At 37.9% G+C, this 13,228-nt stretch overlaps 1 protein-coding gene across 2 annotated transcripts in view; it reads left to right on the top strand.

The window, feature by feature from the left end:
- Positions 1 to 13,228, top strand: part of GRID2 (glutamate ionotropic receptor delta type subunit 2) — a 1,665,223-nt gene that overhangs the window by 1,035,988 nt on the left and 616,007 nt on the right. For both annotated transcript variants that reach the window (XM_012558631.2, XM_004387023.3), the window contains one exon: positions 3,380 to 3,541. In XM_012558631.2, coding sequence (XP_012414085.1) covers positions 3,380 to 3,541 — 162 coding nt within the window. The remainder of the gene's footprint in view (positions 1 to 3,379; positions 3,542 to 13,228) is intronic.

The following is a 13,228-nucleotide window of genomic DNA, read 5'->3' as shown; positions in this document are numbered from 1 at the left end:
ATTTAACTTTCTTTTCTCTTTTTTTGTTTGCTAGGAGATAGTTAGGGATCACTGTGAGTGAAGAGTCAAAGACGTCATCAATAAATACTGACCAAGAGGTCAGGAGATGATGTCAATAAGGAGTGATAATGGGTGGCATAAGAGAGAGCATCAATCTCAAAGGTGAATGGGCACTTGCCTGAGAAAGAAATAACAGATTAGAAGGCTCAGAAATGTCATCACCAACTCGTGACCTGCAGTTTGGAATGTGGATGAACAAGGAAAGGCAGTCATTTGTTGGCAGTCACATATCGGGTAAAAAGCACTCACCTGTAACACCAGTGTAGATGCCTGAGAGTACATGCCTCAAAGTCAGGAGAAGAGGCTGTGCCACATAAATTTCAGTTTGAATGGAACCCAGTTTTCCGTTTCTGTCAGACTCACCTGACTTTAAACTTTATTTTCTTTTTTCCTCTCTTCTCATCCTTTCTTTTCTTTTATTAGACACGTATTAATCAGAAACTAAATATGTGCCATATGCCCAGCTAAGGCTAGAGAAAATAAAGTATAAGATAAACAAAAGTACAGGCAGGGAGCAGTGTACAGTATGAGTCTCTGTCCACAGGGACTTATATTCTACTGTGAAAGGCAGATAATTTTTTTTCTTAGTATTGTGATATGTTTCAGAAGAGGTATGCACGGAGTGTTGTGGGAGATTTACTCTGGGGATGCAGGGAGCCCTTGGAATTTGTCAGGGTAGGATTCTCCATCATGTAAACTTTGAGTTGAATATTGAAGGACGTTAACTAATTGGAGAAAGGTGAAGAGACAGCACAGAAGGCTACCACAATAATCTAATACTACATACTAGAAGCAGTCAGGGAGAGGAATACACAAGACAAAAGTAGAAAGATAATAGTGAGCATGTTTGAAGCACTGAGCCAGGGAGGTTAGAAAAGGTCAGATATTGCAAACCATGATGAGGAGGAGCCATCAAAAGATTTCTGATTTCTAGATTATTGGTTATTGGACTCAGCTCACTTATCCTTTTTCTGCTAGATTTTCTTGTTGCATCTTCACAGTCTAAGTCAAACATTAAATTCGATTCACGGACCACTTTTAACTTCATGTCCACACTTTGTTCCTAGAATAGTGATAGGTTTACAGGGATATTGCCTGTTACATGTCATTAGTAATTGGCTCAACATTTCAGAAAAGTTTATTTGTCCACCATGGCTCCTAAAAAACATGACATTATTGAAAGTGAATTAAGTTGTCTTGTGATAATAACATGTGTCGACGTAAGGCTCACAGAAAAAAAAAAGAAGGAAAGAAACTATCCTCTCTGGTAGTTATCTGGCAGAGGAGTTGGGTGATGAGGAAGAAGAACAAACTTGTATTTCCCATAATGTTTACGAGTGTTCAGTGTCTCTTCAAAGACAGTCCTGTGTTTCTGAATTATACACGTGAAATGATGCTTAAGAAAAACACATAATTAAAAATTAACTCGATATGTGAAAGAAAATTCACAAGGCGCTGTTAGGAAGCTCTGATTAACAGCTGTTCATAGAATGAAACTCTTCACTCCCCTGCCTAATTATCCCCACAGTTGAAGCTTAGTACCATTCTGTGATGTAGGTAGATGATTTTTTATATTTCCTTCATGATTAATTACAACCAAAGGACAATGAAAGATACTCCCTCCTCTGTTTTCAGGAAAAAACTGTGATAACAAGACACTTTGCAAATCTGAGAAAATTTAAATGCTTTCAAATGGAATTAATTTTCACAGCTACATTGATTTCCTCATCTTTTATTTTATGTTTTTGTGTCTTTACTTTAGAGAGGTAATAATATAACATCTGAAAGCTTTTTAATTGACCTGGTATATCTCTTGGTGTTTATAGTTTCTAATTTCTAGTTTCTTTTAAAAGTAAGCACCTTTAGTAATTAATTGACAGTGTAGGTAGTAGTTCTGGCAAGACTCAAGTATATGAGTGCAATAGACCTTAGCAAAAATTGGCTGTAATTCACTTTTCAATCTATACAGAAGAAAGACAATAACATGGTTACCTTAGAAGAGGAAAATATTTATATAAACGCACATTCACAAACAGTTAATAATTTATGGTATTTGTCATATTAATGTACACGTATGCATCACTTAACATCCATTCAGGCAATGTCCTACTCCATGTATGTCCGTGGTCCCATAAGCTTATAATAGAGTTCAGAGATCCCAATCAGAGAGGACTAATCGTACGCACTTTGCTAAGTACAGAGATCCCGTCTGTCTCTCACTAGCTCTCCAGGTCGCATCTGCCTGGGCCCTGGGGCGGCAGGGGGATGAGGTCTCAGCACCCAGCCATGGCTGCCTGTCCAACCATGCTTACCTCAGGCAGGGACTGTGCAGACTCTGCCAGAGTCACTGAGGGAGATGCTCCCCCAAGGCCACTGCTCCACTCAGCCAGGCTGCCCTGCGTGTGATGCCCGGGCTCAAGGCTGTGGCTCCTCCTGCGGTGGTGGCCACCTAAAGGTCCAGGCTGCGGTGGAGGCAGAAGCAGGAGCAGGAAAGGCTGTGGGGGCGGGGGGGGGCAACCCCCCAGGACCAGTGGTGGCAGAGCCAAAGTTTTTGAGTAGTGTCTTGGCAAGTGGCAAATGCGCAGGTCCTGGGCCATCCAGTGACTGTCCTGCACACCTCCCTCCTGTATATAATATAGTGTTTGCTGCACAACATCCAAATCACATCATGTCGTATATCACAGAAAGTATCGTGGACATTAACTGATGCATACCTGTATCGCAATGCACGTATATACCTATATAATTTTAATGTAAATCCTTGATCATTGTTATATTTGTAAGTGTTGCTGTTTCATTTGATTCTTTATTACTGAATCCTCATAGTCACAAACATGTACACAAATGGCTGCTTCCTTTTTTTGTACCCTTGACACTCATTTTGTATTTAAGATTGAGTTGATATTTCTCCGTCTGAATAACTAGAGTGCAAAACTTGACATATTCAGAAAACGTATTATTCAATTTGCCCTTCCAGTCTTAAACCGTTACATCTTTACCTCCTCAGAAAGAAATAAGGGCCAGTGATTTTCTAAGGTCTGACACTAACGGCTTTCCCTCTGTCGAAACTTCTCTTTTTCATCTTCTCTTTCACACCTAAATAAGCTGAAAAAGCAATTGAGGCATACAGTCAGACAAGACTTCATTCTCAATAGCAAAATTGCGTGGAAAATGAAAAAAAGAAACCTTCTGCTTAATAAATAACTCAGTAAACTAGCCATCTATGACATGAATGAAAGCAATTGAGCTGACAGATTTCTCCTTATTCTATATGATTGGTGTCAATGATTCTAATGATTACTGTCTAATGTCTTTTCAGATTTCAAACCTTTACATATATGACACAGTGCTTCTGCTGGCTAATGCTTTTCATAAGAAGCTGGAGGACCGAAAGTGGCACAGCATGGCAAGTTTGTCATGTATCAGAAAGAACTCCAAGCCCTGGCAGGGGGGGCGTTCCATGCTGGACACCATTAAGAAGGTAACTTGTGACTGGCATTTCACATTCTTCATTTTCATGTAAGGAGGCTACGATAAATCATTATGTATGAAATATCTTTTAGAAGGAATTTTTTTTCCCATTACTGTTTCTACCAATTCAAAGTATACACACACAAAAACGTCGATGTGATGGGGAGATGATTTTTTTTTTTTTAAGTCAGAGGGTCATGTACATATATGAAAATGTGAGCCGTTATTTATTTGTAAGGAGTCCCTGGGTGGCACAAACAGTTAAGCACTCAACTATTAGCTGAAAGGTTGGCGTTTCAAACTCAACCGGAGGTGCCTTGGAGAAAGGCCTGATGATCTGCTTCCAAAAGATCACAGTCAGGAAAACCCTAGGAAGTGCAGTTCTACTCTGAAACATAAGAGGTTGCCATGAGTCATAATAGACTCGATGGCAACTGGTTTGGTTTTTGGTTTGGTGTTTATTTGTATAGTCCCTGGATGGCACCAACGGTTAACATACTTGGCTGCTAAATGAAACGTTAGAGGTTCAACTCCACCCAGAGTTGCCTCAAAAGCAAGTCGTAGAGATTTACTTCTGAAACTATCAATTTAAAACCCTGTGGAGCACAGGTCTACTCTGACATACATGGGGTCTCCATGAGTTGGAATGGACTCAACAGCAACCGGTGCTGGTATTTATTTGTAAGGGGATTTGTATTCAAGTAAAAGATTGGTGGCTGAAATACAGTCATCCCTCGGTATCCTCGGAGGATTGGTCTCAGGACCCCAATGGATACCAAAATCCTGGGATGCTCGAGTCGCTTATATAAAATGGCATAGTATTTGCATATAACCTGCGGGCATCCTCCCTTATACTTTAAATAATTTCTGGATTACTTATAATACCTAATACGGTGTAAATGCTATGTAAATAGTTGTTGGATCGCAATTGAAAACTTGCTCTGGAAGGTAGCCTTTCTCTTCTATGAGTTTCTTGAGCTCTTCTGGGGATGCTGATGCTGCCTGGGCATCAGCTGATACCTATTCTCCTGTGATCTTTAAGTTCTGAGGTTGTAGCGCTTTACATAGCTAGCCAGCCATCCCTCACTAGCCTGAAACTCCTTCCCCTAGCTCTTCTCAACTCCCTCACACTTAGCCTTTGAGGTATTGCTTTGACCACTTAATTGTTTTTAGAAGCCATTTTTCACAGAAACAAAGGATGCACACTACACAAGTAGCGAACGAACGAGAAGTGAGGCGAACAATGCTCTAACAAGGAGTGCTGGAAAGAGACTGAGGATCTGTATAATGGCGGGACACCACAACAGGGTATGCCTACACATCACTGCATTTCCATGGATTCAGCATAATGCTTGGCACACAGCAAATTCAAGTTTTGCTTTTTGGAATGTCACTGCCTAACACAATATTTTTGACCTCTGGTTGGTTGAATGCACAGATGTGGAACCCATGGATATGGAGGGCTGAATTTTAAATTTCTTTGGCTATATCATCAGGAGTAGAGATGCTCACATTATTTTGTTGCCTGTCACAAAGCAACTTTTTTTAAAAAAAAATATAGCAACAACTGAAAAAATTAACATTAGACTTGGCTTTTTCTCAATTAGATGATACAAGGTAAGAGATTAGATTTGATGATTTTTAGTTTATCTTGCAATAAAGATACTAGGATTCATAAATAGTTAATATTTTGCAGCATCTGTGAACTATTTTGGGCACTTGGTTGCATTATTCTTCTTCACTGTCAACATGTTGTCTAGTCTGGCTGTGACCTGTTTTGGCTTAGCTACCTGTTCCATTCCCAGAAGGCAGTTTATGTTATTTTATTTAGCTCCTCTCCATGGTATAAGCATTTTGCAGTTTATTAGCCTCTTTGTCATGTCATCCTTGCTGGCATTTTCCATTTGTCTTGCACAGCTTCTCAGATTTAAAATGAAATGATTAATAAAACAAACAAATTTGTTCTGTACCCTTTACACAAAGGAGACAGCCATTTGGAAGTTTATGCTCTTTATTTTACCCATCCTTTTTCTCACTGAATGTGCTTGTCTTTCTGTCTTGAAACAGGAGGAGAAATAGCTAGTCAAATGAAATATGAATGTATTTGGAAAAGTCAGAGAAATAGCTAAAAATTTTAAATTAGAAATGAGCTAGATATACCAAAAAAAAAAAAAAAAAAAAAAAGGGCAAGTGAAGGCAAGAAATATTTCAAATGGAGAATAGCCTGGATCTTTCTCTTGGTAGTTTCCTGTTTGTAAAAGAATTAATTTGATGAGAGTTTACACTCTTATCAACAGAAGTGCTTGAGAATTAAATATATTGAATATATTGGCAGAGAAAAACTTTTCAAGTGAAAAATGTATAAGCCAACTCCAAACTCAAGGTGTTGCCAAAATCTCCCAGTTCTGTCTATGTAGAGAGCTAGCAGGTATGAATCGAAGGGAGATTGTTGAACGTGGTTCTGATCCTGCCAATTGATTAATTCATGGTTTGGCTAGGATGCAAAAACCTGAATAAACTTATTCTTCTGAAGCTTTCTCACAAAGACAGAATAATAGTTTGGGAGGTTGCTTAGGAGACACTTATTTAGTAAGAAAATCAGTAGGAGGGAAAGAGAGACACCATAATATGCAGGTATTTCTCATGTAGCAATTCAATATATAAAATGTTGTTACAAAATTTATAATCAAAAAATTATTTAATACAACAACTATAAAATATTTTTTGGGGAATATTTGCATGTATACCCCTGTAACTTCTATCACAATGACACATTTTAAAGGAATATATCTATTCTGTTTATCAAGACATTTAAGTGTAATATATATGATTGCAAATGTTCAATATCATTTTTTTGATCTCACATTTCAAATTAAGCTTAAAAAAGTTTTTCTTTTTTTTTCTCCTCCCCAACTGTATTGCTTTGTCTTATTCAAGTATTTTGTGTTCTTTGGTCATTCCACTGAAGTGTAATGGACCTCCACCCCACCTGAAATTTGGTTTGCATGTCAGGACTGATGACATTCCACACACCAAGAGCATTTGAGACAGTGTTCATTACTCATACAAGGCACACTTTGGGAGAGCGGGGCAGGCACAGGCAGGTTCCGGCTGGCTTAGACCAGAGGGAGTGGCTGAGCCTTTATAGTGACTAAAGAGTGGGATTGGGGAAAAGTTCCCATGCATACAGGATGAATATTTGTAAGGTTTAGTTTCACATGGATTCCCAAAAAGGAGGTGCATAATCCTATGGAACAGTTCTACTCTGTAACACATGGAGTTGCCATGAGTCAAAATTGACTCTAAGGCACCGGGTTTGTTTTTTGTTTTTATATGCCCTTTACGAAGCCTTTATGCTGCTTCAAGGAATATAAGAAAGTAAACTACTGTGTTTCTTTCCTTAATTTATATTCTATTAGGTGGATGAGACAAAAGCATTAAAAAGCAATGCAGTTAATATAAGTACTATAAATGACCAATAAGGGGGGAGGTGGATGTTTCTCAGGCATTCTTCTGTTGCAGGTTTGTGATTTATTTTATGAATTCATAGATAGGTGCCTTATAGTTTCTCTACTTTTTTAAAGAATTAGAGGTTAATTTTCAAATGTTTATTTCTTCGACAAATTATCAGCACGCCATACCATTGTTATTTATATAGGATTTAGAGGTTATTCTCGAGACAATTAAATAATTTTTAAAATATTGAGTCTTCTCATTCATGGATATGGTATCTATTCCTGTAATCATAGTTTTTCATAACTCAGTGAATATATATACAGGCATACCTCAGAGATATTGTGTGTTCAGTTCTAGACTACTGCAATAAAGCTAATACAGCAATAAAGCAAGTCATACAAAGTTTTTGGTTTCCCAGTACATATAATAGTTATGTTTACACTATACTGTTGTCTGTTAAGTTTGCATTGGCATTATGTCTAAAGAAACAATGTACATAACTTAATTTAAAAAAAAAAAACTTTATTGCCAAAGAATGCTAACCATCATCTGAGCCTTCAGCGAGTCATAGAGTTTTTGCTGGTGGAGGGTCTTGCCTTGATGTTGATGGCTGCTGACTGATCAGAGTGGTGGTTGCTGAAGGCTGAGGTGGCTGTGGCACAATTTCTTAAAATAAGATAACAGTGAAGTTGGCCGCATCGACTGACTCTTCCTTTCACTGAAGATTTCTCTGTAGTATGTGATGCTGTTTGACAGCATTTTACCCACAGTAGAACTTGTTTCAAAATTAGAGTCAATCCTCTCAAACCTGCCTCTGTTTTATCAACTAAGTTTATGTAATACTGTAAATCCTTTATTGTCATTTCAACAGTGTTCGCAACATCTTCACCAGGAAGAGATTCCATCTCAAGAAACCACTTTCTTTGCTCATCCTTAAGAAGCAATTCCTCATCTGTTGAAGTTTTATCATGAGATTGCAGCAATTCAATCACATCTTTAGGCTCCAGTTTTAATTCTAATTCTCTTGCTATTTCCACCATATCTGTAGTTACTTCTTCCACTGAAGTCTTGAACCCCTCAAACTCATCCATGAGGATTGGAATCAACCTCTTCCAGACTCCTATTAATGTTGATATTTTGACCTCCTCCCATGAATCATGAATGTTCTTAATTGCGTCTCTAATGGTGAGCCCTTTTTAGAAGATTTTCAATTTACTTTGCCAAGATCCATCAGAAGCATCACTGTGTACGGCAGTTATAGCCTTACAAAATGTATTTCTTAAGTAATAAGATTTGAAAGTCAAAATTACTCCTTGATCCACGGACTGCAGAATGGATGTTGTGTTAGCAAGCATGAAAACAACATTTATCTCCTTGTACATCTCTATCAGATATCTTGGGTGACCAGATGCATTGTTAATGAGCAGTAATATTTTGAAAGGAATCTTTTTCTCAGCAGTAGCTCTCAACAGTGGGCTTAAAATATTCAGTAAACCATGTTGTAAACAGATGTGCTATCATCCAGGCTTTGTTGTTCCATTTATAGGGCACAAGCAGAGTATCTTTAGCATAATTCTTAAGGGTCCTAGGATTTTCAGAATGGTAAATGAACATTGGCTTCAGCTTAAAGTCACTAGCTGCATTAACCACCAACAAGAGAGTTAGCCTGTCCTTTGAAGCTTTGAACCCGGTATTGACGTCTGCTCTCTATGAAAGTCCTAGATGGCATCTGTAAAAATGGCTTAGGGGCAGTGTCTGACCTCCTCTAACTTCACAAGGGGGAGGAGAATCAAGATCAACAGGCCAAGGCTGATTCCCATGAGATGGAGGTCAGACATGCCTTCTCTCTCCGCCATCTTTACCAATTCTGACACTAACCGGCCCTCCCACAGAGCTCTCTACTTCTCTACTGGGTTCAATCATTCATTGCAATGGCCACACAGAACTCACAGACCACACTCACAATTATGCGGTTTATTAGGGCAGTAACAGGTTACAGTTCAGGCTCAGGAAAACTCAGGATACAGTTCTTCCATCAGGACAGCCACTTTTCAGCTGTGCTCACAGAAACACCTCTCCCTGGTCCTCTACCTCTGCCCAAAGGCACTCAGATTTCTTGTCCCGTGGGCAGTGTCTCACTTGGGCTGTTGATCTTCCAATATAAGGCTGTTTCATCTACACTGAAAATCAATTATCTTAGCTAGATCTTCTGGATAACTTGCTGCAGCTTCTACATCAGCACTTGATGCTTCACCTTGCACTTTTATGTTATAGATATGGCTTCTTTTCTTAGACCTTGTGAACCAACCTCTGCTAGCTTCAAACTTTTCTTCTGCAGCTTCCTCATCTCTCTCAGCCTTCAAAGAATTGAAGAGAGTTAGGGCCTTCCTGTGGGTTAGGCTTTGGCTTAAGGGAGTATTGTGGCTGGTTTAATCTTCTATCCAAACCACTAAAACTTTCTCCGTATCAGCAATAAGGCTGTTTTGCTTTCTTATCACTTGTGTGTTCACTCGAGTAGCACTTTTAATTTCCTTCAAGAACTTTTCCTTTGCATTCACAACTTGGCTGACTGTTTGGCACAAGAGGCCTAGCTTTCAGCCTATATCAGCTTTCAACATGCCTTCTTCACTAAGCTTAATCATTTCTAGCTTTTGATTTAAAATGTGAGATGTGCAACTCTTCCTTTCACTTGAACACTTAGAAGCCATTGTAGGGTTATTAATTGGCCTAATTTCAATGTTTTCATGTCTCAGGGAATAGGGAGGCCTGAGGAGAGGGAGAGAGATGAGGGAACAGCTGCTCAGTGGAGCAGTCAGAACATACACAACATTTATTGATTAAGTTCGCCATCTTACATGGATGCGGTTCACGGTGCCCCAAAACAATTAAAACAGTCATATCAAAGATCACTGATCACAGATCACCATAACAGATACAGTAATAATGAAAAAGTTTGAAATACTGTGACAGTTACCAAAATGTGACACAGAGACCCGAAGTGAGCACATGCTGTTGGAAAAATGGCACCTGTAGACTTGTTCGATGTGAGGGTGCCACAAACCTTCAATTTGTAAAAAACACAGTATCTGTGAAGTGCAGTAAAGTGAAGCACAATAAAACAAGATATGCCTATAGTGTTATTCATACATATTTTCATTGTATTTTATTTCTAAAATTTTATAGAGTTTGTGTGTGTGTGTGTGTGCCCATATACACGCACACGTGTACACAGACACTATCATGGTTGGGATGTATTTGCATTATATTTTCAAAGTAGTTATTGTAGGTATATAAGAAAGTTTTTGATGTTTGATGTATTTTTTTAATTGATCTGATCACCCTTTGAAACTCACTACTGTTCTCACTTCTATTTTTGTATTTTAGTCCCGTGTTTTTCAAGTACATATTGATATCATCTTCAAATAAAATTAATATTATCACTTTGATAATATATATATTTTTATCTTTTAAAAACTTTTCTTGGCTAACTGCATTAACTTCCACTTCTAATCTGTAATTTTGGCTATGGATGACATCTTGGCTTAATAATAATGCCACTAGTGCTTTACTGGAAACCTTAGTGGCCTAGTGGTTAAGAGCTACAGCTGCTAACCATAAAGGTCAGCAGTTTGAATCCACCAGACGCACCTTAGAAACCCTATGGGGGCAGTTCCACTCTGTCCTATGGGTTGCTATGAGTCGGAATCGACTCGACTGCAACGCGTTTGTTTTTTTTTTGTTTTTTTTTTTAGTGTTTTACTATTAAGTATAGCAAGGATATTATTTGAAAAGAGGTTTATTCCAATCCTGTAATGGGAGTAGTATCCTGCTATGTTTTTGTTAGTAATCTAAATATATATTTTTTTAATTTTTTATTAGTAACTTATACAATTTTTAAAAAGCAAGATAGTATAAAGTTAATTTAACCTATTCTTTCAAACTTCAAGGTGGAGAAAACTGAGCCTTGGAAAAATTAATGGCTTACTGAAGGGTATACAGCTAATTAGTTTTAAATACCAAGTTTTTTGGCTTCCAATTCTGTATTCTGTATACCATGACATACCCTTTTTATTGTTCATGCCAGTAGTTTTTATTCACTACTGTTAAAATCACTTGGCTAAAGAAAACACACACTTTGAGAAGCCATGGGTATAAACATCATGTGTTAATATAATATAAACAATATCTAAGTTTTAATATGGATTTTTTTTTTTTAATTTTCAGTTTAACAAGAGAAGCTACATTTGATTGTAATATATAATTTGGGAAGGGGTTTTCATATTGTATAATTTAAATTTTTTGATGTTACATACCCTAGAACAAGCTTTGAAACCTTATTAGCTAAATAAGTAAAACAAATAAAAGCTGAACTGCTCTGGAAGACAGTGGAAAGAGGATTTCAACAAATGGACTCATACTACAGTTGATTCTCAGAACCACAATTTGAAAACAACTCCCTTGGAACATTTAGAAATTAGTTTAATCAGTGAATATCTACCTTCTCCCTTGCAGATAGTGGTATAGCGTCAAGCCCGTGCAACATGGACAGATATTGTTATTTACAGAATTGTTCTATGATTACATGGCAGTAATTTTTAACATTTTATCCTTACTGTTAGTATTCTTAATATTGAAACTATTTCCAAAATTTAACTTTATTCATTCATTTATTCATCATATTTTAACACATTTATTTATCAAATGTCTATACTGTGGAATGTATTATGCAAACTATTTTATAGGATTACACAAAAAGTAATTTAGAGCATAGTAATGAATACTGGCTAAGTATACAAAAAAAATTATATGGTAAGAGATAACAAAAGGCCCAAACAAGCTAAAATTAGAATTCACTGAAATCTTAGAGAAGAGTATAGTGTGCTGTGGTGCATGCCCAGATATTTGCTTGAAGGTTAAAGCACATATTTAAGCCTCTCTCCAGGAACTGTTCTAGGTAAAAAGGAGCTGCCCCACCCAATCTTATACCCCTTTCTAGGGGCAGCATGCATCTAATGACTGGTCACTGCAGAGCTACAAAGGTCCAAGTCCCGTGTCTCAGTTCAGCACAACTCTGAAGGATCACTGTAGTTGCAAAGTGGCCCATAGGATCACCCAAGCCCCTACTGCTTTTACATCACAGTTTAACCTCTCCTTCTGCCCAATCCTTCTTTTCTTACTCCCTTGCAGGTGTTAGTCTCAGGAGCACTTCTAGTGAACTTCTTGCACACAAGGAAATCTTCATTTCAGAGCTATTTCCTGAGAGAGAAAATAAATTATAAAAATTACTGTGAAACTGATAACATCTTAATGGAAAGTTGAAAACTAACATGTTTAGGACATGTAAAACTATGGAGAGGAGTATATTTTGGGTGGTTGGAGCAATGTAGCTAACATATTTATTGAAATAAACCACGTGTATAATGACAAAAGTTGATTAATATACCAGGAGGCACAGAAGACATGGAGAAATGCAGGGCACGTTAGACTGGAAAGAGATTGAGGAAAAGGAATTTGTTTTATTTTGTGGGTAAATGGAAGAGACTAAAGGATTTTTAAGGATGAGTATGAAAAAAATCAGAGCTGAGATTAGAAAGAATACTTCTGTTTAGGCTGGATTCTCTAGAGAAGCAAAACCAATGAAGAGTATATATAGAGACAAAGACAGACAGAGAGAGTTATATCAAGGAAATGGCTCACGTGGTTGTGGAGGCTGGAAAGTCCCAAGTCCGTGGGTCAGGCTGGAGGCTTCTCCTGACTCATGTAGTTGCAGGGGCTGGTGAACCCAAGATTGGCAGGTCAGACAGCAGGCCTCTGGCTCACAAGCTACAGAGGCCGACGAATCCCAAGATTGGCAGGTAAGCTGCTAGCTCAAGTCCCAAGAACTGGAAGTCAGATAACAGGAGCCAGCTGCAGGATCCAGAGCAAGCAAAAGCCTACGAGCTTTGCCAGAAAGTCCACATATATTGGATGCAGGCCACATCTCCATGGAAACTCCATTTTAACTGATTGCTCATAACAGATCTCATCTTGAAAGTGATTACATTATATCAGATCTCATTATGGAGGTGATTATATCATTACATAGCTACCAAACTACATCATAACTGCCAAACCACTGAGAATCATAGCCCAGCCAAGCTGACACACAACCTTAACCACCATAACTTCTTTAATTAAAAAAAAAACTAAGAATATTACATTTAAAAGTATGTGACTCTTTTCTATGTATTCTACATGAGTA

This window comes from Trichechus manatus, unplaced genomic scaffold (genome assembly GCF_000243295.1).
Source record: "Trichechus manatus latirostris isolate Lorelei unplaced genomic scaffold, TriManLat1.0 scaffold00178, whole genome shotgun sequence".
NCBI classification, from domain to species: Eukaryota; Metazoa; Chordata; class Mammalia; order Sirenia; family Trichechidae; genus Trichechus; species Trichechus manatus.
Note: the sequence above shows the minus strand (reverse complement) of the source record. Positions and strands in the feature narration are given on the sequence as shown.